The sequence below is a fragment of the Phasianus colchicus genome, chromosome 38 (genome assembly GCF_987193195.1).
Source record: "Phasianus colchicus chromosome 38, bPhaCol1.hap1.1, whole genome shotgun sequence".
Taxonomy (NCBI): domain Eukaryota; kingdom Metazoa; phylum Chordata; class Aves; order Galliformes; family Phasianidae; genus Phasianus; species Phasianus colchicus.
In genome coordinates, this window is record NC_143473.1 from 1098495 (window position 1) to 1126067 (window position 27573).

At 58.6% G+C, this 27573-nt stretch overlaps 1 protein-coding gene across 1 annotated transcript; it reads right to left on the reverse strand.

Annotated features, from left to right (window-relative positions):
* Nucleotides 1-1992: 1992 nt before the first annotated feature.
* CKM (creatine kinase, M-type) lies at nt 1993-27573 on the reverse strand. Its single transcript, XM_090129911.1, has 8 exons — nt 27500-27573; nt 21444-21652; nt 18364-18518; nt 16760-16892; nt 13539-13710; nt 10952-11075; nt 7990-8179; nt 1993-2301 (listed from the first exon to the last, which is right to left on the reverse strand). The coding sequence occupies exons 2-8, from the start codon at nt 21634-21636 to the stop codon at nt 2123-2125; spliced, it is 1146 nt and encodes a 381-aa protein (XP_089986037.1). The 5' UTR covers nt 21637-21652; nt 27500-27573; the 3' UTR covers nt 1993-2122.

A 27573-nucleotide genomic window follows, 5' to 3' on the forward strand; every position in this document is an offset into this window, starting at 1 on the left:
AGGGACACAAAGGGACTCCATAGGGACCCATAGGGACCCCACAGAGACCCACAGAGACCCTTAGAGTCCCAATGACCCCATAGAGACCCCATAGAGACCCATAGAGACCCCATAGGGACCCCATAGAGACACAATGTCCCCATAGAGGCGCACTGAGATGCATAGAGTCCCTATAGAGACCCTATAGAGACCTCATAGGGACCCATAGGGACGCATAGGGACCCCATAGGGACCCACACAGACCTACAGAGACCCATAGAGACCCGTAGAGATGCAATGTCCCCATAAAGACCCCATAGAGACCCCATAGAGACCCCATAGAGACACAGTGTCCCCACAGAGGCCCACTGAGATGCATAGAGACCCCATAGAGACCCTATAGAGACCTCATAAGGACACATAGGGACACAAAGGGACCCCATAGGGATGCATAGGGACACATAGAGACGCATAGGGACCCATAGGGACCATTAGGGACCTTATAGGGACCCCATAGAGACCCACAGAGACATATGGAGCCCCATAGAGACTCAGTGTCTCCATAAAGACCCCATAGAGACCCATAGAGACCCAATGACCCCATAACAACCCCATAGAGACCCCATAGAGACACAGTGTCCACACAGAGGCCCACTGAGACGCATAGAGACCCCATAAAGACCCCACAGAGACCCACACAGACCCCCAGGGACCCACAGAGCCCCGTTTTATTGCAGCCACCCGGCCCACAGCTCCCACGGTGGGGCAGGCGGTGATTTGTGGGGCCGTCGGTTGTGGGGCCGTCGGTCGGTGGGTTGTGGGGCGGCGTTACTTCTGGGCCGGGATCATGTCGTCTATGGGGTGGTTCTGCTCCAGCTTCTCCTCCATCCCCACCAGCAGCACCCACTGGGACCCACAGGACCCATAGGGACCCACAGGACCCATAGGGATGCATAGGGACCCACAGGGACCCACAGGGACCCACAGGGACCCACAGGACCCATAGGGACCCACAGGGACCCACAGGGACCCATAGGGAGCCACAGGTCCCATAGGGATGCATAGGGATACATAGGGACCCCATAGAGACCCCATAGAGCCATAGGGAGCCATAGGGACCCTATAGAGACACGTAGAGACCCACAGGGAGCCGTAGGGACACATAGGGACCCATAGGGACCCCATTGAGACCCCATAGAGCCATAGGGACCCATAGGGACCCCACAGGGACGCATAGGGAGCCATAGGGAACCCCTAGTAACTCCCAGAGACCCACAGAAACCTCATAGAGACCCCACAGAGACCCCATACAGACCCAATGCCCCCATAAAGACCCATAGAGATGCATAGGGACCCCACAGAGACCCCATAGGGACCCCATAGAGACCTCATAGGGACCCAGCAGGCCCCCATAGGGACACATAGGGACCCCATAGAGACCCCATAGAGGCCCCATGGAGGCCCCATAGAAACCCATAAGGACTCCATAGAGACACAACGTCCCCATAGAGGCCCACTGAAGTGCATAGAGATCCCATAGAGACCCTATAGAGACCTCATAGGGACTCATAGGGACCCCATAGGGATGCATAGGGACCCCATAGGGACCCACACAGACCTACAGAGACCCATAGAGACCCCAGAGAGACCCCACAGAGACCCCATAGAGACCCCACAGAGATGCATAGGGACCCATAGGGACCCACAGAGACCCAATGACCCCATAACAACCCCATAGAGACCCCATAGAGACACAGTGTCCCCACAGAGGCGCACTGAGACACATAGAGACCCTATAGAGACCCCATAGAGACCTCATAGGGACGCATAGGGACCCATAGGGACGCATAGGGACCCCATAGGGACCCACACAGACCTACAGAGAGCCATAGAGACCCGTAGAGATGCAATGTCCCCATAAAGACCCCATAGAGACCCCATAGAGACACAACGTCCCTATATAGGCCCACTGAGACGCATAGAGACCCCATAAAGACCCCACAGAGACCCACACAGACCCACAGGGACCCACAGAGCCCCGTTTTATTGCAGCCACCCGGCCCACAGCTCCCACGGTGGGGCAGGCGGTGATTTGTGGGGCCGTCGGTTGTGGGGCCGTCGGTCGGTGGGTTGTGGGGCGGCGTTACTTCTGGGCCGGGATCATGTCGTCTATGGGGTGGTTCTGCTCCAGCTTCTTCTCCATCTCCACCATCAGTTTGACCCCATCCACCACCATCTGGACCTGCTCCACCTCCGAGAAGCCCAGCCGGTCCGCGTTGGAGATGTCGAACACGGCTCCCACCGCCGCCGTGTCCACCCCTCCTGTAGGGTCAATGGGGAAACGGGGTCGGTGGGGTCCATGGGGTGAATGGGACCAGTAGGGGCGATGGGGTCGATGGGGCCAATGGGAGCGATGGGGGCAATGGGGTCAATGGGACTGATGAGGGCAATAGGGTCAACGGGGTCAGTGGGACCGATAGGGGCAATGGGGTCAATAGGACTGATGAGGGCAATAGGGTCAACGGGGTCAGTGGGACCGATAGGGGCAATGGGGTCAATGGGACTGATGAGGGCAATGGGGTCAACGGGGTCAGTGGGACCAATAGGGGCAATGGGGTCAATGGGACTGATGAGGGCAATAGGGGCAATGGGGTCAGTGGGACCGATGGGGGCAATGGGGTCAATGGGACCTATGGGGTCAATGGGGCCAATGGGAGCGATGGGGGCAATGGGATCAATGGGACTGATGAGGGCAATAGGGGCAATGGGGTCAGTGGGACCGATGGGGTCAATGGGGCCAATGGGACCGATGGGGTCAATGGGGCCAATGGGAGCGATGGGGGCAATGGGATCAATGGGACTGATGAGGGCAATAGGGGCAATGGGGTCAGTGGGACCGATAGGGGCAATGGGACCAATGGGACCTATGGGGTTAGTGTGGTCAGTGGGGTCAATGGGACCCATGGGGGCAATGGGGTCGATGGGGCCAATGGGAGCAATGGGGGCAACCGAGTCAATGGGACTGATGAGGGCAATAGGGTCAATGGGGTCAGTGGGACCCATGGGGGCAATGGGGTCAATGGGGCCAATGGGAGCGATGGGGGCAATGGGACCGAGAGGGGCAATAGGGTCAAAGGGGCCAATGACACCAATAGGGGCAATGGGACCAATGGGACCAATGGGGTCAATGGGGCCAATGGGACCGATGGGGTCAATGGGGCCAATGGGAGCGATGGGGGCAATGGGATCAATGGGACTGATGAGGGCAATAGGGGCAATGGGGTCAGTGGGACCGATAGGGGCAATGGGACCAATGGGACCTATGGGGTTAGTGTGGTCAGTGGGGTCAATGGGACCCATGGGGGCGATGGGGTCAATGGGGCCAATGGGAGCGATGGGGGCAATGGGGTCAATGGGACTGATGAGGGCAATAGGGGCAATGGGGTCAGTGGGACCGATAGGGGCAATGGGGTCAATGGGACTGATGAGGGCAATAGGGTCAACGGGGTCAGTGGGACCGATAGGGGCAATGGGGTCAATGGGACTGATGAGGGCAATAGGGTCAACGGGGTCAGTGGGACCGATAGGGGCAATGGGGTCAATGGGACTGATGAGGGCAATAGGGGCAATGGGGTCAGTGGGACCGATAGGGGCAACGGGGTCAATGGGACTGATGAGGGCAATAGGGTCAACGGGGTCAGTGGGACCGATAGGGGCAATGGGACCAATGGGACCTATGGGGTTAGTGTGGTCAGTGGGGTCAATGGGACCCATGGGGGCGATGGGGTCAATGGGGCCAATGGGAGCGATGGGGGCAATGGGGTCAGTGGGACTGATGAGGGCAATAGGGTCAACGGGGTCAGTGGGACCGATAGGGGCAATGGGGTCAATGGGACTGATGAGGGCAATGGGGTCAACGGGGTCAGTGGGACCAATAGGGGCAATGGGGTCAATGGGACTGATGAGGGCAATAGGGGCAATGGGGTCAGTGGGACCGATGGGGGCAATGGGGTCAGTGGGACCGATAGGGGCAATGGGACCAATGGGACCTATGGGGTCAGTGTGGTCAGTGGGGTCAATGGGACCCATGGGGGCGATGGGGTCGATGGGGCCAATGGGAGCGATGGGGGCAATGGGGTCAATGGGACTGATGAGGGCAATAGGGTCAACGGGGTCAGTGGGACCGATAGGGGCAATGGGGTCAATGGGACTGATGAGGGCAATAGGGGCAATGGGGTCAGTGGGACCGATAGGGGCAATGGGGTCAATGGGACCTATGGGGTTAGTGTGGTCAGTGGGGTCAATGGGACCCATGGGGGCGATGGGGTCGATGGGGCCAATGGGAGCGATGGGGGCAATGGGGTCAATGGGACTGATGAGGGCAATAGGGTCAACGGGGTCAGTGGGACCGATAGGGGCAATGGGGTCAATGGGACTGATGAGGGCAATGGGGTCAACGGGGTCAGTGGGACCAATAGGGGCAATGGGGTCAATGGGACTGATGAGGGCAATAGGGGCAATGGGGTCAGTGGGACCGATAGGGGCAATGGGGTCAGTGGGACCGATGGGGGCAATGGGGTCAGTGGGACCGATAGGGGCAATGGGACCAATGGGACCTATGGGGTTAGTGTGGTCAATGGGGTCAATGGGACCCATGGGGGCAATGGGGTCGATGGGGCCAATGGGAGCGATGGGGGCAATGGGGTCGATGGGGGCAATAGGGTCGATGGGGGCAATAGGACCGAGAGGGGCAATAGGGTCAAAGGGGCCAATGGGACCAATAGGGGCAATGGGACCAATGGGACCAATGGGGTCAATGGGGCCAATGGGGCCGACAGGGGCAACGTGGTCAATGGGACTGATGAGGGCAATAGGGGCAATGGGGTCAATGGGACCGATGGGGGCAACGGGGTCAATGGGACTGATGGGGGCAACGGGGTCAATGGGACTGATGAGGGCAATAGGGCCAGTGGGGTCAGTGGGACCAATGGGGTCAATGGGACCGATAGGGGCAATAGGATCAATATGGTCAGTAGGATCAATAGAGGCAATGGCACCAATGGGGTCAGTGGGGTCAATGGGGTCAATGGGAGCGATGGGGACATTGGGGATCAATGGGGTCAATGGGGTTCAATGGTGTCAATGGGGACATTGGGATCAATGGGGTCAATGGGAACATTGGGATCAATGGGGATCAGTGGGGTCAATGGGAACAGTGAGGATCAATGGGATTCAATGGGGTCAATGAGGACATTGGGGATCAATGGGGTCAATGGGGACATTGGGATCAATGGGGATCAGTGGGGTCAATGGAAACAATGAGGATCAATGGGATTCAATGGGGTCAGTGGGGTCAGTGGGGACATTGGGGGTCAATGGGGCCAATGGGGCCAATGGGGTCAATGGCGACAATGGGGTCAATGGGGTCAGTGGGGATCAATGGGATCAATAGGGTCAATGGGGGTCAGTGAGGACAATGGGATTCAATGGGGTCAATGGGGTCAATGGGGACATTGGGATCATTGGGGTCAGTGGGGTCAGTGGGGTCAGTGGGGATCAATGAGGACGCTGGAATCAATGGGGACATTGGGGTCAATGGGATCAATGGGGTCATTGGGAACAATGAGGATCAATGGGATTCAATGGGGTCAATGGGGTCAGTGGGGACATTGGGGGTCAATGGGGCCAATGGGACCGATAGGGGCAACAGGGTCAATGGGAATGATGAGGGCAATAGGGTCAACGGGGTCAGTGGGACCAATGGGATCAGTGGGACCAATGGGGGCAAGGGGGTCGATGGGGTCAATGGGAGCGATGGGGGCAATAGGGTCAATATGGTCAGTAGGATCGATAGAGGCAATGGCACCAATGGGGTCAGTGGGGTCGATGGGGTCAATGGGAGCGATGGGGGCAATGGGGTCAATGGGGCCGATGGGACCTATGGGGTCAATGGGATCAAGAGGGGCAATGGGGTCAATGGGGCCAATGGGACCTATGGGGCCAATGGGATCTATGGGGTCAGTGTGGTCAATGGGACCAATAGGGGCAATGGGGTCAATGGGGTCAATGGGACCTATAGGGGCAACAGGGTCAATGGGACCGATGGGGGCAATAGGGTCAATGGGGTCAATGGGACCGGTGGGGTTAGTGGGGTCAATGGGACTTATAGGGGCAACAGGGTCAATGGGGCCAATGGGACCGATAGGGGCAATAGGGTCAATGGGACCGATAGGGGCAATAGGGTCAATGGGACTGATGAGGGCAATAGGGTCAATGGGGTCAATGGGATGATAGGGGCAATAGGGGCCGATAGGGGCAACGCGGCCAATGGGACCGATGGGGGCAATAGGGTCAATGGGGTCAATGGGACCTATGGGGTCAGTGTGGTCAATGGGGTCAATGGGACTGAGAGCGGCAATGGGATCAATGGGACCTATGGGGGCAATAGGGTCAATGGGGTCAATGGGACCAACAGGGAAACGTGGGAACACATAGGGACCCCATAGAGACCCATAGGGACCCCATAGAGACCCAATAGCCCCATCACTTCCAGTGATCCCATTACCCCCAGTGGCCCCATCACCCCCAACAACCCCATAAAGACCCCAATGACGCCATTACCCCCACCGACACCATAAAGACCCCATCATCCCCAAAGACCCCATTGCCCCCATCACCCCCAACGACCCCATTACCCCCATCACCCCAACGACCCCATTACCCCCAATGACCCCATTGCCCCCAATGACCCCATAAAGACCCCAATGGTCCCATAAAGACCCCAATGGCCCCATCACCCCCAACGACCCCATAAAGACCCCATCATCCCCAAAGACCCCATTGCCCCCATCACCCCCAATGACCCCATTGCCCCCAATGACCCCATTACCCCTATCACCCCCATAAAGATCCCATCACCCCCAATGACCCCATAAAGACCCCCAATGACCCCATTGCCCCCAATGACCCCATAAAGACCCCATCACTCCCATCGCCCCCATAGCCCCCATGACCCCATTGCCCCCAATGACCCCATTACCCCCATCACCCCCAACGACCCCATTGCTCCCATCGCCCCCAACAACCCCATCACCCCCATAAAGATCCCATCACCCCCAACGACCCCATAAAGACCCCATGACCCCATTACCCCCATCGCCCCCAACGACCCCATCACCCCCATAAAGACCCCATCGCCCCCAATGACCCCATAAAGACCCCATGACCCCATTACCCCCAATGACCCCATTGCCCCCATTGCCCCCACGACCCCATCGCCCCCATCGCTCCCAATGACCCCATTGCCCCCAATGACCCCATTGCCCCCATGACCCCATCACCCCTATGACCCCATCGCCCCCAATGCTCCCAATGACCCCATCGCCCCCATGACCCCATCACCCCCAACATCCCCATCACCCCCATCACCCCCATGACCCCATCACCCCCCATGACCCCATCACCCCCATTGCCCCCAACGACCCCATTGCCCCCATCACCCCATCACCCCCAATGACCCCATCACCCCCAATGTCCCCGTTACCCCCATCGCCCCCATCACCCCCATGACCCCATCACCCCCATCACCCCCCATGACCCCATCACCCCCAATAACCCCATCACCCCCATGACCCCATCACCCCCATCACCCCCCATGACCCCATGACCCCATCGCCCCCATGACCCCATCACCCCCCATGACCCCATCACCCCCATGACCCCATCACCCCCATCACCCCCCATGACCCCATCACCCCCATCGCCCCCAACGACCCCATTGCCCCCAATGACCCCATCGCCCCCAATGACCCCATTACCCCCATTGCCCCCATCACCCCACTGCCCCCAACAACCCCATCGCCCCCAATGCCCCCCATGACCCCCATCGCCCCCATGACCCCATCACCCCCATCACCCCATCACCCCCCATGACCCCATGACCCCATCGCCCCCAACGACCCCATTGCCCCCATGACCCCATAAAGCCCCCCCGCCCCCCCCGCCCCGTACCAGTGCCACGCTTCTGCAGGCGCAGGCGGTGCAGGATCTCCTCGAACTTGGGGTGCTGGCTGAGTTTGGGCAGCCGGACGTGGACGCCGCCGCGCAGCCCCGTGCCCAGGTTGGAGGGGCAGGTGAGGATGTAGCCCAGGTGCTCCGTCCACATGAAGGGGTGGCCGGCCTTCTTGAAGATCTCCTCGATCTGCGGGGCGGAGGGGAGTCACCCCAAAACGCATCGTCACCCCAAAGCCCATCGTCACCCCAAAGCGCATCGTCACCCCAAAGCGCATCGTCACCCCGAAACGCATCGTCACCCCAAAACGCATCGCCACCCCAAAGCCCATCGCCACCCCAAAACGCATCGTCACACCAAAGCCCATCGTCACCCCAATGCGTGGGACCCCCATCACCCCCAAACGCATCGTCACCCCGAAACGCATCGCCACCCCAAAGCCCATCGTCACCCCAAAACGCATCGTCACCCCAAAGCCCATCGTCACCCCGAAACGCATCATCACCCCAATGCATAGGATCCCCATCACCCCAAAACCCATCGTCACCCCTAAAACCCATCATCCCGATGCGTGGGACCCCCAAAGCCCCAAAACGCATCGTCACCCCAAAACGCATCACCCCAATGCGTGGGACCCCCATCACCCCAAAGCCCATCGTCACCCCAAAACGCATCGTCACCCCAAAGCCCATCGTCACCCCAAAGCCCATCGTCACCCCAAAACACATCGCCACCCCAAAACGCATCGTCGCCCCAAAGCCCATCGTCACCCCAAAACGCATCACCCCAATGTGTGGGACCCCCATCACCCCAAAGCCCATCGTCACCCCAAAACGCATCACCCCAATGCGTGGGACCCCCATCACCCCAAAGCCCATCGTCACCCCAAAACGCATCGTCACCCCAAAGCCCATCGTCACCCCAAAGCCCATCGTCACCCCAAAACACATCGCCACCCCAAAACGCATCGTCGCCCCAAAGCCCATCGTCACCCCAAAACGCATCACCCCAATGTGTGGGACCCCCATCACCCCAAAGCCCATCGTCACCCCAAAACGCATCGTCACCCCAAAGCCCATCGTCACCCCAAAGCCCATCGTCACCCCAAAACACATCGCCACCCCAAAACGCATCGTCGCCCCAAAGCCCATCGTCACCCCAAAACGCATCACCCCAATGTGTGGGACCCCCGTCACCCCAAAGCCCATCGTCACCCCAAAACGCATCACCCCAATGCGTGGGACCCCCGTCACCCCAAAACCCATCGTCACCCCAAAACGCATTGTCACCCCTAAAACGCATCACCCCAATGCATAGGATCCCCATCACCCCAAAACCCATCGTCACCCCTAAAACCCATCATCCCGATGCGTGGGACCCCAAAGCCCCAAAACCCATCGTTGCCCCAAAGCCCATCGTCACCCCAAAACGCATCACCCCAATGCGTGGGACCCCCATCACCCCAAAGCCCATCGTCACCCCAAAACGCATCGTCACCCCAAAACGCATCATCACCCCAAAGCCCATCACCCCAATGCATGGGACCCTCATCACCCCAAAACCCATCGTCACCCCAAAAGGCATCATCACCCCTAAAATGCATCACCCCAATGCATAGGATCCCCGTCACCCCAAAACCCATCATCACCCCAAAGCCCATTGTCACCCCAAAACCCTTCGTCATTCCAAAGCCCATCACCCCAATGCGTGGGACCCTCACCCCAAAACCCATCATCACCCCAAAGCCATCACCCCAATGCATAGGATCCCTGTCACCCCAAAACCCATCGTCACCCCAAAACGCATCACCCCAATGCATGGGACCCCCGTCACCCCAAAACGCATCGTCACCCCAAAACCCATCATCACCCCAAAACCCATCACCACAATGCATGGGACCCTCATCACCCCAAAACCCATCGTCACCCCAAAACCCATCGTCACCCCAAAGCCCATCACCCCAATGCATGGGACCCCCGTCACCCCAAAACGCATTGTCACCCCAAAGCCCATCGTCACCCCGATGCGTGGGACCCTCGTCACCCCAAAACCCATCATCACCCCTAAAACGCATCACCCCAATGCATGGGACCCCGTCACCCCAAAACCCATCGCCCCAAACCCCCATCTTTGCCCCAATCCCAGGGACCCCAAACCCCATAACCCCAAACCCCATCACCCCCCCCCCAGTGCATGAAATCCCAATTACCCCAAACCCCATCACCCCAAACCCTTTGACCCCAACATCCCCATGACCCCAATGTCCCCTCCATGTCCCCATGACCCCAACCCACGACCCCATAACCCCAATGTTCCCATGACCCCGTGACCCCAATATCCCCATAACCCCAACTACCATAAATCCCACATCCCCATCATCCCCCCGTGACCCCATAACCCCATGACCCCAATATCCCCATGACCCCAACTACCATAAATCCCACATCCCCCCATCCCCCTGTGACCCCATAACCCTATAACCCCATAACCCCAATGTTCCCGTGACCCCATGACCCCAATGTTCCCGTGACCCCAATGTCCCCCATGACCCCAACTACCGTAAATCCCACATCCCCCCATCCCCCTGTGACCCCATAACCCCAATGTTCCCATGACCCCGTGACCCCATGACCCCAACTACCATAAATCCCACGTCCCCCCATCCCCCCATGACCCCATAACCCCAATGTTCCCATGACCCCAATGTCCCCATGACCCAAACTACTGTAAATCCCACGTCCCCCCATCCCTCTGTGACCCCATAACCCCAATGTCCCCCATGACCCCGTGACCCCATGACCCCGTGACCCCAATATCCCCATGACCCCAAGTCCCCTCCATGTCCCCCACGACCCCCAGCTACCACGAACCCCACATCCCCCCATAACCCCAAACCCCGTGACCCCGTGACCCGGTGACCCCGTGACCCCGTGACCCCGTGACCCCGTGACCCCGGCCGACCTTCTTCAGCCCGACGCAGAAGCGCCTGAAGACCTCCTTCATGTTTCCGCCCTTCTCCATGGAGATGACCCGCAGGTGGTCCTCCTCGTTCACCCACACCAGGAACGTCTTGTTGTCGTTGTGCCTGCGGGGGGGATGAAACCCCGTAGAAACGGCGCGTATCGCGATAGCGAAACCCGGAAACGGCGCGTATCGCGACAGCAAACCCCGGAAACGGCGCGTATCCCCATAGCAAACCACAGAAACGGCGCGTATCCCCATAGCAAACCCCTTAGATAGCGCATATCGCGATAGCAAACTCCGGAAACAGCGCATATCGTGACAGCAAATCCCCGAAACAGCGCATATCGCGACAGCAAACCCCAGAAACAGCATGTATCCCCACAGCAAACCCCAGAAACAGCATATAACCTGACAGCAAACCCCAGAAACAGCACATATCGCGATAGCAAACCCCAGAAACAGCACATGCCCTGACAGCAAACCCCATAAACAGCACATGTCACGACAGCAAACCCCAGAAACAGCATGTATCCCCATAGCAAACCCCTTAGATAGCACATATCATGATAGCAAACCCTGGAAACAGCGCATATCGGAATAGCAAACCCTGGAAACAGCACATATCCCCATAGCAAACCCCATAGATAGCGCATATCGCGATAGCAAACCCCAGAAACAGTGCATTTTCCTACAGCAAATCCTGGAAACAGCATGTATCCCCATAGCAAACACCTTAGATAGCACACATCGCGATAGCAAATCCCGGAAACAGCGCATATTGCGACAGCAAACCCCAGAAACAGCACATACCCTGACAGCAAACCCCAGAAACAGCACGTATCGCGATAGCAAACCCCAGAAACAGCACGTATCGCGATAGCAAACCCCAGAAACAGCACATACCCTGACAGCAAACTCCATAAACAGCACATATTGCGATAACGAACCCCAGAAACAGCACATATCCCCACAGCAAATCCCAGAAACAGCACATATCTTGACAGCAAACCCCACAGCAAACCCCAATAGCATATATCCCAATATCAAAACCCATAGCAAACCCCATATCACATATCATGATATCAAACCCCATAGCACACAGCCCCAGAGCACATATCGTGATATCACACACCCCAATATCACACCCTCATATCACACATCCTGATATCGCACTCCCATATCGCACACCCCAATATCACTCCCCCATATCACATCCTCATATCACATATCCCGATATCACATCCCGATATCACACCCCCCGTATCACACCCTGATATCACACACCCACATATCACATATCCCGATATCACACTCCGATATCGCAGAGCCCCTATTGCATATCCTGATATCGCACTCCCATATCACACACCCCAATATCACTCCCCCATATCGCACCTCAGTATCACATATCCCGACACCATACCCCCCGTAACGCACCCTGATATTACATATCCCGATATCACACCCCGATATCACACAGCACAACATGACGCCCTCATAGCACACACCCCCATATCGCACCCCAATGTCACACACCCCGATATCGCACTGCGATATTACACCTGGATATCACGCCTCGATATCGTACATGGTGATATCACACAGCCGATATCGCACAGCCGATATCGCACACCTTAATATTACACCTCGATATCGCAACCTGATATCACACACCCCGATATCACACCCCGATATCGCACCCCGATATCGCACCACGATATCACAACCCCATATCGCACCCTGATATGACACACCCCGATATCGCAAACCCCGATATCGTACCCCCCCAGAATCACACCTTCATATCACACGCCCCATATCGCACACTCCCCTGGCCCTATAGCCAATCCCCTGGCCCTATAACAATTCCTCAGGTCCTATAACCACTCCCCTGACCCTATAGCCATACCCTGACCCTATAGCCACTCCCCTGATCCTATAGCCACTCTCCTGGCCCTATAGACACTCCTCTGGCCCTTTAACAATTCCTCAGGTCCTATAACCACTCTCCTGACCCTACTGCCATACCCTGATCCTATAGCCACTCCCCTGATCCTATAACAATTCCTCAGGTCCTATAATCACTCCCCTGACCCTATAGCCATACCCTGGCCCTATTGCCAATACCCAGGCCCTATAGCCACTCCCTTGGCCCAATAACCACTCCCCTGACCCTATAACCACTCCCCTGACCCTATAACCACTCCCCTGACCCTATAACCACTCCCCTGACCCTATAACCACTCCCCTGGCCCTATAGCCACACCCTGGCCCTATAACCACTCCCCTGACCCTATAACCACTCCCCAAGCCCTATAGGCGTACCCTGGCCCTAGAGCCACTCCTCTGACCCTATAGGCATACGCTGGCCCTACAACCACTCCCCTGGCTCTGTAAACATACCCTCACCCTATAACCATATGCTGGCTCTATAGCCATACCCCTGGCCCTATAACCACTCCCCTGGCCCTATAACCACTCCCCTGATCCTTTAGACACTCCCCTGGCCCTACAGCCACACCCTGGCCCCATAACCACCCCCCTGCCCCCACAGCCCACCCCATACCCCCCCCCCGGCACCCACCAGATGCCGCGGGCGTCGGGCCAATCCCGCGCCATTCCGGACGCCAGCAGCAGAGGTGAGACGGGTTTGTCGAAGAGGAAATGGTCGTCGATCAGCTGCTGCTGCTCCTGCTCTGTCATCGCCTTCAGCGGGTAATAGCGGCCCTTGAACTCCCCCTCCAGGCTGTTCAGGGCTGCGGGGGGAGAGGGGGAGGGGGGCGGGGCTACGTCAGGCCACGCCCACCTCGACGAGGCCACGCCCACAATCCGGCAAGCCACGCCCACCCAGCCCCGACCCCACCTGTTCCTCAATGGACTCCATTCCAGGCCATGTGAGCCCATTTGGCCACGCCCACTTGCTCAGACCACGCCCACAACTCCATAGGCCACGCCCGCAACTACATAGGCCACGCCCACAAGCACCATAAGCCACGCCCACCCAGCCTCGACCCCGCCTGTTCCTCAATGGACTCCATTCCAAGCCACGTGCGCCCATTTGGCCACGCCCACCTGCTCAGACCACGCCCATACCACATAGGCCACGCCCACAATCACCATAAGCCACGCCCATCCAGCCCCGACCCCGCCTGTTCCTCAATGGACTCCATTCCAGGCCTTGTGAGCCCATTTGGCCACGCCCACTTGCTCAGACCACGCCCACAACTACAAAGGCCACGCCCACAACAACATAGGCCACGCCCAGAATCACTATAAACCACACCCACCTGGCCTCGACCCCGCCTGTTCCTCCAGGGACTCCATTCCAAGCCACATGCGCCCATTTGGCCACGCCCACCTGCTCAGACCCCGCCCATACCACATAGGCCACGCCCACAATCACCATAAGCCACGCCCACCCGGCCCCGAGCCCAACTGTTCCTCAATGGACTCAATTCCAGGTCATGTGAGCCCATTTGGCCACGCCCACTTGCTCAGACCACGCCCACAACTACATAGGCCACGCCCACAACTACATAGGCCACGCCCACAACGATAGGCCACGCCCAGAGTCACCATAAACCACGCCCACCCAGCCTCGACCCCGCCTGTTCCTCCATGGACTCCATTCCAAGCCACGTGAGCCCATTGGCCACGCCCACTTGCTCAGACCACGCCCATACCACATAGGCCACGCCCACAATCAGCATAAGCCACGCCCACCCGGCCCCGACCCCGCCTGTTCCTCAATGGACTCTATTCCAGGCTACGTGCGCCCATTTGGCCACGCCCACCTGCTCAGACCACGCCCACGTCACTTTAGGCCACGCCCACATCCCTCACAGGCCACGCTCACAACCGCCTAAGCCACGCCCAACCAGCTCCACCCCCGCCTGTTGCTCAATGGTCTCCATTCCAGGCCATGTAAGCTCAGCAGGCCACGCCCAACTGGTCAGGCCACGCCCGTGCCACGATAGGCCACGCCCACAAAGTCTTAAGCCACGCCCTCCCGGCCCCGACCCCGCCTGTTGCTCAATAGACTCCATTCGAGGACTTGCACTCAGCAGGCCACGCCCACCTGGTCAGACCACGCCCATGCTTCATCAGGCCACGCCCACCCCAGCCTAGAACACCATTCATAGCCAACTCCCCCAATTAGGCCACGCCCACACATCCCGAGGCCACGCCCACTCCACACCAGGCCACGCCCGCATCGCTGTAGACCACGCCCACAACTCCCCAGGCCACTCCCTCTGCACGGCAGGCCACGCCCACATCGCTATAGGCCACGCCCACCCCGACCTCGGTCTCCATTCATGGCCTCAGCGCCTGATTAGGCCACGCCCACACTCAAGCCACGCCCATATTCAAATAATCCTCACCCACAAAACCCGCTACCCACGCCCACGGTTCTTTAGGCCACGCCCACACCACCCTGACCCCGCCCATTTCAGCACTGCCGCCATTCAAAGCCCCGTATTTAGGCCACGCCCACATCCATGAAGGCCACGCCCACTCAGCTATGTCTGCCAATAGCCCCCGGACCACGCCCCCATCTGGCCACGCCCACCCCACCCTGACCCCGCCCACCACCTCTTCTACCTCAATCCAAGGCCACGGCCCCTCGTAGACCACGCCCACTTACCACAGGCCACGCCCCCCCCCACCGCTCTATACCCAATCAGCGTCCCTTGACCCAACAGGCCACGCCCTCTCAGACAAACCACGCCCACATTCTCACTGGCCACTCCCACTGCCCTATAAGATCTTGTGTGTCTCCCCCTCCAAGGCCACGCCCCCATTCCCAAAGCCACGCCCACGCTTCCTAGGCCACTCCCAGAGCTCATCCATCGCCCAATCACAGCAGCCCCCAGTGCCTCCATTGCCCCCATAGCCACCACTGACCCCAATGCCCCCATTGACCCCATATCCCCCAATGTCCCCATAGCCCCCATTGACCCCATTGACCCCAATGCCCCCTCTCACCCCAATACCCCCATCACCCCACTGACCCCAATGTCCCCACTGTCCCCATTGCCCCCATTGATCCCAATTAATGCCCCCAATGCCTGCATTGACCCCAATGCCCCCACTGCCCCCATGGCCACCACTGACCCCATTGCCCCCAATGCCCCCATGGCCACCACTGACCCCATTGCCCCCATTGCCCCCATTGCCCCCATTGCCCCCATTGTCCCCAATGACCCCATCGCCCCCATTGCCCCCATTGCCCCCATTGTCCCCAATGACCCCATCGCCCCCAATGCTCCCATTGCCCCCATTGCCCCCATCGCCCCTATTGTCCCCAGTGTCCCCAATGACCCCATAGCCCCCACTGACCCCATTGCCCCCAATGCCCCCATGGCCACCACTGACCCCATTGTCCCCAATGACCCCATCGCCCCCATTGCCCCCATTGCCCCCATTGCCCCCATTGTCCCCAGTGACCCCATCGCCCTCATTGCCCTCACTGACCCCATTGTCCCCAATGACCCCATAGCCCCCACTGCCCCCATGGCCACCAGTGACCCCATTGCCCCTATTGACCCCATCGCCCCCATTGACCCCATCGCCCCCATTGCCCTATTGACCCCATAGCCCCCGTAGCCCCCCCTGCCCCCATAGCCACCACTGACCCCATTGCCCCCATTGACCCCATCACCCCCACTGCCCCCATTGACCCCATCGCCTCCAATGCCCCCATTGACCCCATTGCCCCCAATGCCCCCAATGACCCCATAGCCCCCGTAGCCCCCACTGCCCCCACCGACCCCATAACCCCCCCACCCCCCGTCGCCCCCTCACCCTCGACCGACAGCTTCTCCACGGCGCGCCGCTCCCCCCGGCTGCAGTGTGGGGGCAGGGAGTAGCCCTTAATGCTGCGCCCCGTGCGCACGCGGCTGCTCAGCACGTATTTGGGGTCCAGGTCTTCACCCCCCTGCCCCAAATCAAGGGTCAGAGCCCGACCCCACAGCCAACGCGGCCCCACGGACCCCAAATGGCCCCCATGGTCCCGTCGACCCCAAATGCCCCCCCTGTGGCTGCATTGACATCAAATGGCCCCAAATGGCCCCATTGACCCCATAGACCCCAATGACCCAATTGACCCCAAATGGCCCCAAATGGTCCCCAATGGCCCCATAGACCCCAATGGCCCCATTGACCCCAAATGGCCCCCAATGGCCCCCAGTGGCCCCATTGACCCCAAATGCCCCCAGTGGCCCCATTGACCCCATAGACCCCAATGACCCGATTGACCCCAAATGGCCTCAAATGGCCCCCAAATGGCCCCCAAATGGCCCCATTGACCCCATTGACCCCTAATGGCCCCCAATGGCCCCCAGTGGCCCCATTGACCCCAAATGCCCCCAGTGGCCCTATTGACCCCATAGACTCCAATGGCCCCATTGACCCCAAATGGCCCCCAATGGCCCCATTGACCCCATAGACCCCAATGGCCCCATTGACCCCAATGGCCCCAATAGTCCCCAAAGGCCCTCAGTGGCCCCATTGACCCCATAGATCCCAATGCCCCATTGACCCCAAATAGCCCCAAATGGCCCCCAGTGGCCTCATTGACCCCATAGACCCCAATGGCCCCATTGACCCCAAATGGCCCCCAAAGGCCCCCAGTGGCCCTATAGACCCCAAATGGCCCCAAATAGCCCCATTGACCCTACCAACCCCAATGGCCCCATTGACCCTAATGTCCCCAATGCCCCCATCACCCCAATACCCCCATTGATCCCATTGCCCCCATTGACCCCATTGACCCCAATGCCCCCCATCACCCCAATGCCCCCATTGCCCCCATTGACCCCAATACCCCCACTGACCCCAGTGCCCCCAATACCCCCATTGCCCCCATTGACCCCAATGTCCCCCCATTGACCCCATTGACCCCAATGTCCCCATCACCCCCACTGACCCCAACATCCCCAATGTCCCCAATGCCTCCATTGACCCCAATGTCCCCAATGCCCCCATTGACCCCATTGACCCCAATGCTCCCATTGACCCCATTGACCCCAATGCCCCCATTGCCCCCATTGACCCCAATACCCCCATTGCCCCCATTGACCCCACTGCCCCCATTGACCCCATTGACCCCATTGCCCCCAATACCTCCATTGCCCCCATTGCCCCCATTGACCCCAATACCCCCATTGCCCCCATTGACCCCACTGCCCCCATTGACCCCATTGACCCCATTGCCCCCAATACCTCCATTGCCCCCATTGCCCCCATTGACCCCAACGCCCCCATCACTCCATTGCCCCCAATGCCCCCATTGCCCCCAATGCCCCCATTGCCCCCAATGCCCCCATCACCCCAATTCCCCCATCACCCCCTCCGACCCCAATCCCCCCCCGACCCCAATCCCCCCCGACCCCAAACCCCCACCCCACCTTGAGGTTCTCGTGGTTGAGGTCGGTGCGGTGCTTGTCGGTGGGTTTGTACCCCCCGTGCCGGTCCTGGATGACGGGGTCAAAAAGGTCCTTGAACACCTCGTAGGATTCCTCGTCCCCGGCCACGCAGCCCACCGTCATGATAAAAGGGTGACCTGCGGGCAGGGGGCACGGGGGGGTCAGGGGTCAGGGGTCAGGGGTCAGCCGTGGGGTCAGGTGTGGGGTGAGGGGACAGGGGTCAGGTGTGGGGTCAGGTGTGGGGTCAGGGGTCAGCCGTGGGGTCAGGTGTGGGGTGAGGGGACAGGGGTCAGCCATGGGGTCAGGTGTGGGGTCAGGTGTGGGGTCAGGGGTCGGGGGTCAGGTGTGGGGTCAGGTGTCGGGGGTCAGGTGTGGGGTCAGGGGTCAGCTGTGGAGTCAGGGGTCAGCTGTGGGGTCAGGTATGGGGTCAGGTGTGGGGTGAAAGGACAAGGGTCAGCCATGGGGTCAGGTGTGGGGTCAGGTGTGGGGTCAGGGGTCGGGGGTCAGGTGTCAGGGGTCAGCCATGGGGTCAGGTGTGGGGTCAGGTGTGGGGTCAGGGGTCGGGGGTCAGGTGTCAGGGGTCAGCCATGGGGTCAGGTGTGGGGTCAGGTGTGGGGTCAGGGGTCAGCCATGGGGTCAGGTGTAGGGTCAGAGGGAAGCAATGGGGTCAGGGATGTGATCAGGGGTCAGGTGTGGGGTCAGGTGTGCAGGTGGGTGTGGGGTCAGGGGTCAGGTGTGGGGTCAGGGGTCAGCCGTGGGGTCAGGTGTGGGATGAGGCGGCAGCAGTGGGGTTAGGGATGGGATCAGGGGGGGTTGATGTGGGGTCAGGGGTCAGGTGTGGGGTCAGGTGTGGGGTCAGGTGTGGGGTGAGGGGACAGGGGTCAGCCATAGGGTCAGGTGTGGGGTCAGGTGTGGGGTGAGGGGACAGGGGTCAGCCATGGGGTCAGGTGTGGGGTCAGGTGTGGGGTGAGGGGACAGGGGTCAGGGGTCAGCCGTGGGGTCAGGTGTGGGGTCAGGTGTGGGGTCAGTGGTCAGGTGTGGGGTCAGGGGTCAGGTGTGGGGTCAGGTGTGGGGTCAGGTGTGGGGTGAGGGGACAGGGGTCAGTCATAGGGTCAGGTGTGGGGTCTGGTGTGGGGTCAGGGGTCGGGAGTCAGGTGTGGGGTCAGGTGTGGGGTCAGGTGTGGGGTCAGGGGTCAGGGGTCAGGTGTGGGGTGAGGGGACAGGGGTCAGCCATAGGGTCAGGTGTGGGGTCCGGTGTGGGGTGATGGGATGGGTCAGCCATGGGGTCAGCCATGGGGTCTGCTGTGGGGTCAGGTGTGGGGTCAGGGGTCAGCCATGGGGTCAGGTGTGGGGTCAGAGGGAAGCAATGGGGTCAGGGATGTGATCGGGGGTCAGGTGTGGGGTCAGGTGTGCAGGTGGGTGTGGGGTCAGGGGTCAGGTGTGGGGTCAGGGGTCGGCCATGGGGTCAAGTGTGGGGTCAGGTGTGGGGTCAGGGGTCAGGTGTGGGGTCAGTGGTCAGGTGTGGGGTCAGGGGGCAGCTATGGGGTCAGATGTGGGGTCGGGGGTCAGGGGGCAGCCATGGGGTCAGGCGTGGGGTCAGGTGTGGGGTCAGGGAGCAGCTGTAGGGTCAGGGGTCAGCCATGGGGTCAGCTGTGGGGGGTCCCTATGGGGCTGCTCTGGGTCTGCTATTGGGTCAGTATGGGGTCGCTATAGGGCCACTATGGGGTCACCATGAGTTCTCTATGGGATCACTATGGGGTCACTATGGGGTCGCTATGGGGTCGCTATGGGGTCACCATGGGGTCGCCATGGGTTCTCTATATGATCACTATGGGGTCGCTATGGGATCACTATGGGGTCACTACGGGTTCTCTATGGGATCACTATGGGGTCACTATGGGGTCACTACGGGTTCTCTATGGGGTCGCTATGGGGTTGGTATGGGGTCTCTGTGGGGTCACTATGGGGTCACTATGGGATCACTATGGGGTCGCTATAGGTTCTCTATGGGATCAGTATGGGTTCGCTATGGGTTCGCTATGGGGTCGCTATGGGGTCGCTATGGGGTCTCTATGGGGTCAGTATGGGGTCACTATGGGGTCGCTATGGGTTCTCTATGGGATCAGTATGGGTTCGCTATGGGTTCGCTATGGGTTCACTATGGGTTCGCTATGGGGTCACCATGGGTTCTCTATATGATCACTATGGGGTCGCTATGGGGTCACTACGGGGTCACTATGGGGTCACTACGGGGTCGCTATGGGTTCTCTATGGGATCGCTATGGGGTCGCTATGGGTTCTCTATGGGATCACTATGGGGTCGCTATAGGGTCTCTATGGGATCAGTATGGGGTCGCTATGGGGTCTCTATGGGGTCACCATGGGTTCTCTATGGGGTCGCTATGGGATCACTATGGGGTCGCTATGGGGTCACCATGGGTTCTCTATGGGGTCGCTATGGGATCACTATGGGGTCGCTATGGGGTCACCATGGGTTCTCTATGGGGTCGCTATGGGATCACTATGGGGTCGCTATGGGGTCACCATGGGTTCTCTATGGGGTCGCTATGGGATCACTATGGGGTCGCTATGGGGTCACCATGGGGTCGCTATGGGGTCGCCATGGGTTCTCTATATGATCACTATGGGGTCGCTATGGGGTCGCTATGAGGTCGCTATGGGGTCACTATGGGGTCTCTATGGTTCTCTATGGGATCACTATGGGATCACTATGGGGTCACTATGGGTTCTCTATGGGGTCGCTATAGGTTCTCTATGGGATAACTATGGGGTCGCTATGGGGTCACTACGGGGTCGCTATGGGTTCTCTATGGGATCGCTATGGGGTCGCTATGGGTTCTCTATGGCATCACTATGGGGTCGCTATGGGGTCGCTATGGGATCACTATGGGGCCGCTATGGGGTCGCTATGGGGTCGCTATGGGATCACTATGGGGTCACTATGGGGTTGCTATGGGGTCGCTGTAGGTTCTCTATGGGGTCACTACGGGGTCGCTATGGGGTCACTATAGGTACTCTATGGGGTCGCTATGGGGCCGCACCAGGGTTGTCGACCCCGGTCTGGATGACGTCGTCCAGGGTGAAGCCGCTCGGGGTCTCCTTGTCACGCAGGCGTTTGTAGAGATCCAGGGTGAGGACCTTGGCCATGTGGTTGTTGTGCTTGGAAAGGTCCGGGAATTCCTCCTCGGGGGAGAACTTCAGCTTGTGCTTGTTGTGGGTGCTGCTGAACGGCATGGCTGCGGGCGGGGGGCTGCGGGGGGAGGCACGGGGTCGGTTATGGGGGTATAGGGTCAGTTATGGGGGCTGGGGGAGGATATGGGGTCAGTTATAGGGGGTATAGGGTCGGTTATGGGGGTATAGGGTGAGTTATGGGGGCTAAGGGGAGATATGGGGTCAGTTATGGGGGGTATAGGGTCAGTTATGGGGGCTGGGGGGGGATATGGGGTCAGTTATGGGGGGTATAGGGTGAGTTATGGGGGCTAAGGGGAGATATGGGGTCAGTTATGGGGGGTATAGGGTTAGTTATAGGGGCTGGGGGGAGACACAGGGTCGGTTATGGGGGGTATAGGGTCAGTTATGGGGGCTGGGGGAGGATATGGGGTCAGTTATGGGGGCTGTGGGGTCGGTTATGGGGGGTATAGGGTCAGTTATGGGGGCTAAGGGGAGATATGGGGTCAGTTATGGGGGGTACAGGGTCATTTATGGGGGCTAAGGGGAGATATGGGGTCAGTTATAGGGGCTGAGGGGAGACACAGGGTCGGTTATGGGGGGTATAGGGTCAGTTATGGGGGCTGGGGGGGGATATGGGGTCAGTTATGGGGGCTAAGGGGAGAGATAGGGTCAGTTATGGGGGTTGTAGGGTCAGTCATGGGGGCTGGGGGGAGATATGGGGTCAGTTATGGGGGTTATAGGGTCAGTTATGGGGGCTAAGGGGAGATATGGGGTCAGTTATGGGGGCTGTGGGGTCGGTTATGGGGGGTATAGGGTCAGTTATGGGGGGTATAGAGTCAGTTATGGGGGCTGGGGGGAGATATGGGGTCAGTTATAGGGGCTAAGGGGAGATATGGGGTCAGTTATGGGGGTTGTAGGGTCAGTTATGGGGGCTGGGGGGGGATATGGGGTCAGTTATGGGGGGTATAGGGTCAGTTATGGGGGCTGGGGGGGGATATGGGGTCAGTTATGGGGGTTGTAGGGTCAGTTATGGGGGCTGGGGGAGGATATGGGGTCAGTTATGGGGGTTGTAGGGTCAGTTATGGGGGCTGGGGGGAGATATGGGGTCAGTTATGGGGGTTATAGGGTGAGTTATGGGGGCTAAGGGGAGATATGGGGTCAGTTATGGGGGCTGTGGGGTCGGTTATGGGGGGTATAGGGTCAGTTATGGGGGGTATAGAGTCAGTTATGGGGGCTGGGGGGAGATATGGGGTCAGTTATGGGGGCTTTAGGGTCGGTTATGGGGGGTATAGAGTCAGTTATGGGGGCTAAGGGGAGATATGGGGTCAGTTATGGATCTGTAGGATCAGTTATGGGGACTAGGGGGGGATATGGGGTCAATTGTGGGCGTTGTAGGGTCAGTTATGGGGGCTGGTGGGGGATATGGGGTCAGTTATGGTTGTTTAGGGTCAGTTATGGGGTCTGTAGGATCAGCTGTGAGACTGGGGGGGTTACGTGGGGTCAGCCAATCCCAGTCCCAATCCCACAGATCCCAATTCCAATCCCACTCCAATGGATCCCGATCCTCATCCTGGTCTCACAGTTCCTTACCCCAATCCCAATCCATCTCATCCCAATCCCAGTTCTGGTCCAACTCAATCCCAATCCCGATCCCAATCCCGATCCCGATCCCAATCTCAATCTGATGAATGCTGACTTCAATCCCAATCCCATTTCCGGTCCTATGGATCCCAATCTGATGGATCCCAATCCCAAACCCAGTCCCAAACTGGTGAATCCCAATCCCAATCCGGTGGATCCCAAACTTGATCCAATGACTCTCACTCCCAATCCTGATCCCAACTTGATGAATCCCAATCCCAATTCCAATCCAGTAGATCCCAGTCCTGATCCCAATCCCAATCTGGTGGCTCCCAGTCCCAATCCTGGCCCCAATCCAGTGGATCCACATCCCAAATCCAATCCTAATCTGATGGATCCCAATTCCAATCTGGTGGATCCCAGTCCCAGTCCCAATCCCGATCTGACAATTTCCAGTCTTAATCCCAATCTGGGAGCTGCTGATCCCAATTCTGGTCCCAGTCTGGTGGATCCCATCCCCAATCCTAATTCCAACCCTGATCCGATGGCTCCCGATCCCAATCCCAATCCATTGGGTCCCAATTCCAATCCCGGTCCTGATCTGATGGATCCCAATCCCAATCTGTTGGATCCCAATCCTAATCCTGGTCTGGTGGGTCCCAGCACCAATCCTGATCCCAACCCGTTAGATCCCAATCCCAATCCTTGTCCTGATCCGGTGAATCCCAATCCCAGTCCAATGGATCCCAGCCCCAATCCCAATCCCAATCTCCATCTGGTGGATCCTGATCCCAGTCCAATGGATTCCAATTCCAGTCCGTTGGATTCCAGTCCCGATCCCGGTCCAATGGATCCCGATCCCAATCCTGATCCCAATCCTCAGGATCTGAATCCCAGTTTGTCGGATCGTGATTCTGACCCTAATCCCAATCCCAGTCCATTGGACCTCAATTCCAATCCCAATCCTGGTCCATTGGATCCCGATCCTGATCCCAAACCTAATCCTGTTCCGTTGGGTCCCAGTCCCAATCCTGATCCCGGTCTGTTGGATCCCAATCCTGATCCCAATTCTGGTCCATTAGATCCCGATCCTGATCCCAATCCCAATCCTGTTCCGTTGGGTCCCAATCCCAATCCCTGTCCTGGTCCATTGGATCCTGATCCCAATCCCAATCCCGGTCTGGGACCGTTGGATCCCCATCCTGATCCCAACCCCAATCCTGGTCCATTGGATTCTAATCCCAATCCCAATCCTGGTCCCAGTCTGTTGGATCCCAATCCTGATCCCGATCCCAATCCTGGTCCCAGTCCATTGGATCCCAATCCTGATCCCGATCCCAATCCTGGTCCCGGTCTGTTGGATCTCAATCGCAATCCTGATCCCAATCCTGATCCCGGTCTGTTGGATCCCAATCCTAATCCCAATCCCAATCCTGATCCCAATCCATTGGATCCCAATCCTGATCCCAATCCCAATTTTGATCCCGATCCCAATCCCAATCCCAGTCCTGGTCTGTTGGATCCCGATCCCAATCCTGGTCCCGGGCTGTTGGATCCCAATCCCAATCCCAATCCCAAACCCGGTCCCGATCCGTTGGATCCTAATCCTGATTCCAATCCCAATCCCAATCCTGATCCCAGTCCGTTGGATCCCAATCCCGATCCCGATCCCAATCCTGATCCCGGTCCGTTGGATCCCAATCCTGATTCCAATCCCAGTCCCGGTCCTGGTCCGTTGGATCCCAATCCCGATCCCGATCCTGATTCCAGTTCATTGGATCCCAATCCCAATCCCAATCCTGGTCCCAGGCCGTTGGATCCTAATCCCAATCCCAATCCCAATTCTGGTCCCAGTCCATTGTATCCCAATCCTGATCCCGATCCCAATCTTGATCCCGGTCCATTGGATCCCAATCCCGATCCCAATCCCAGTCCCGGTCTGTTGGATCCCGATCCTGATCCCAATCCCGATCCCAATCCTGATCCCGGTCCATTGGATCCCAATCCTGATCCCAATCCCAATCCTGGTCCGTTGGATCCTAATCCTGATCCCGATAATGATTCTGGTCCATTGGATTCCAATCCTGATCCCAATCTTGATCCTGGTCCGTTGAATCCCAATCCCAATCCCAATCCTGGTCCCAGTCCATTGGACCCCAATCCTGATCCCGATCCCAATCCTGATCCCAGTCTGTTGGATCCCAATCCTGATCCCAATCCCGATCCTGGTCTGTTGGATCCCAATCCCGATCCTGATTCCAGTCCATTGGATTCCAATCCCAATCCTGATCCTGATTCCGGTCTGTTGGATCCTAATCCCAATCCCAATCCTGATTCTGGTCCATTGGATCCCAATCCCAATCCCAATCGTGACCCAGGTCCATTGGATCCTAATCCTGATCCCAATCCCAATCCTGATTTTTATCCTTATCCTAATCCTGATCCTGGTCCGTTGGATCCCAATCCCAATCCCAGTCCCGGTCCATTGGATCCCAATCCCAATCCTGATTTTGATCCTGATCCCAATCCCGATCCCGGTCCATTGGATCCCAATCCCAAACCCAATCCGAGTCCCGGTCCATTGGATCCCAATCCCAATCCCAATTCTGATTTTGATCCTGGTCCGTTGGATCCCAATCCTGATCCTGATCCCGATCCCAATCCCTGTCATGGTCCATTGGATCCTGATCCCAATCCCAATCCCGATCCGGGTCCATTGGATCCCAACCCCGAACCGGATCCCAGTCCATTGGATCCCAATCCCGATCCCAATCCCAATCCTGATCCAGGTCCGTTGGGTCCCAATCCCAATCCCAATCCTGATCCCAATCCCAATCCTGGTCTGTTGGATCCCAATCCCAATCCCAGTCCCGGTCCATTGGATCCCAATCCCAATCCTTATTTTGATCCTGATCCCAATCCCGATCCCAGTCCGTTGGATCCCAATCCCAATTCTGATTTTGATCCTGGTCCGTTGGATCCCAATCCTGATCCTGATCCCGATCCCAATCCCTGTCGTGGTCCATTGGTCCTGATCCCAAACCCAATCCCGATCCGGGTCCGTTGGATCCCAATCCCAGTCCCGGTCCGTTGGATCCCAATCCCGAACCGGATCCCAGTCCTTTGGATCCCAATCCCAACCCCGATCCCGGTCCATTGGATCCCAATCCCAATCCCGATCCCGATCCTGTTCCAGGTCCGTTGGGTCCCAATCCTGATCCCAATCCCAATCCCGATCCCGGTCCATTGGATTCCAATCCTGATCCCAATCCCTATCCCAATCCCGGTCTGTTGGGTCTTGATCCCAATCCCAATCCTGATCCAAATCCATTGGATCCCAATCCCGATCCCGGTCCGTTGGATCCCGATCCCAATCCTGGTCCCGGTCCCGATCCGTTGGATCCCAATCCTGATTCCAATCCCAATCCTGATCCCAGTCTGTTGGATCCCAATCCCGATCCCGATCCTGATTCCAGTCCATTGGATCCCAATCCCAATCCCAATCCTGATCCCAGGCCGTTGGATCCTAATCCCAATCCTAATCCCAATCCCAATCCTGATCCCGGTCCATTGTATCCCAATCCTGATCCCAATCCCAATCCTGATCCCGGTCCGTTGGATCCCAATCCTGATCCCAATCCCAGTCCCGGTCTGTTGGATCCCAATCCTAATCCCAATCCTGATCCTGGTCCGTTGGATCCCAATCCTGATCCCGATCCTGATTCCGGTCCATTGGATCCCAATCCCAATCCTGATCCCAATCCCAGTCTCGGTCCATTGGATCCCAATCCCAATTCCAATCCTGATTTTGATCTGGGACCGTTGGATCCCAATCCCAATCCCGGTCCATTGGATCCCAATCCCGATCCCAATCCCGGTCCGTCAGATCCCAATCCTGATCCTGATCGCGGTCCGTCGGATCCCAATCCCGATACCAATCCCGATCCTGGTCCATCGGATCCCAATCCCGATCCCAATCCCGGTCCATCGGATCCCCATCCCGATCCCGATCCCAATCCAGATCCCAATCCCAATCCCGATCCCGGTCCGTCGGATCCCGATCCCGGTCCCGATCCGGATCCCAATCCCAATCCCGGTCCCAATCCTGATCCCGGTCCGTCGGATCCCGATCCCGGTCCCGATCCCAATCCCGATCCCGGTCCGTCGGATCCCCATCCCGGTCCCGATCCCGATCCCGGTCCGTCGGATCCCCATCCCGATCCCGATCCCGATCCCAATCCCGATCCCGGTCCGTCGGATCCCCATCCCGATCCCGATCCCGATCCCGATCCCGATCCCGATCCCGGTCCGTCGGATCCCGCTCCGGTTCCGCTCCGTTTCCCACCTGCGTTTGGAGGCGGCGGAACGGCGGCGGAACGGCGGCGGAGCGGCACCGGGAGGGGCTGCGGGGGTCGCCGC

Coding starts and splice junctions, on each gene's coding strand:
- CKM (XM_090129911.1), bottom strand. CDS start 21,636: ATGCCGTTCAGCAGCACCCACAACAAGCACAAGCTGAAGTTCTCCCCC. Junction 18,519..21,443: donor GACCGGGGTCGACAACCCTG/GTGCGGCCCCAT, acceptor CCCTGCCCGCAG/GTCACCCTTTTATCATGACG. Junction 11,076..13,538: donor CCCGACGCCCGCGGCATCTG/GTGGGTGCCGGG, acceptor TCCCCCCCGCAG/GCACAACGACAACAAGACGT.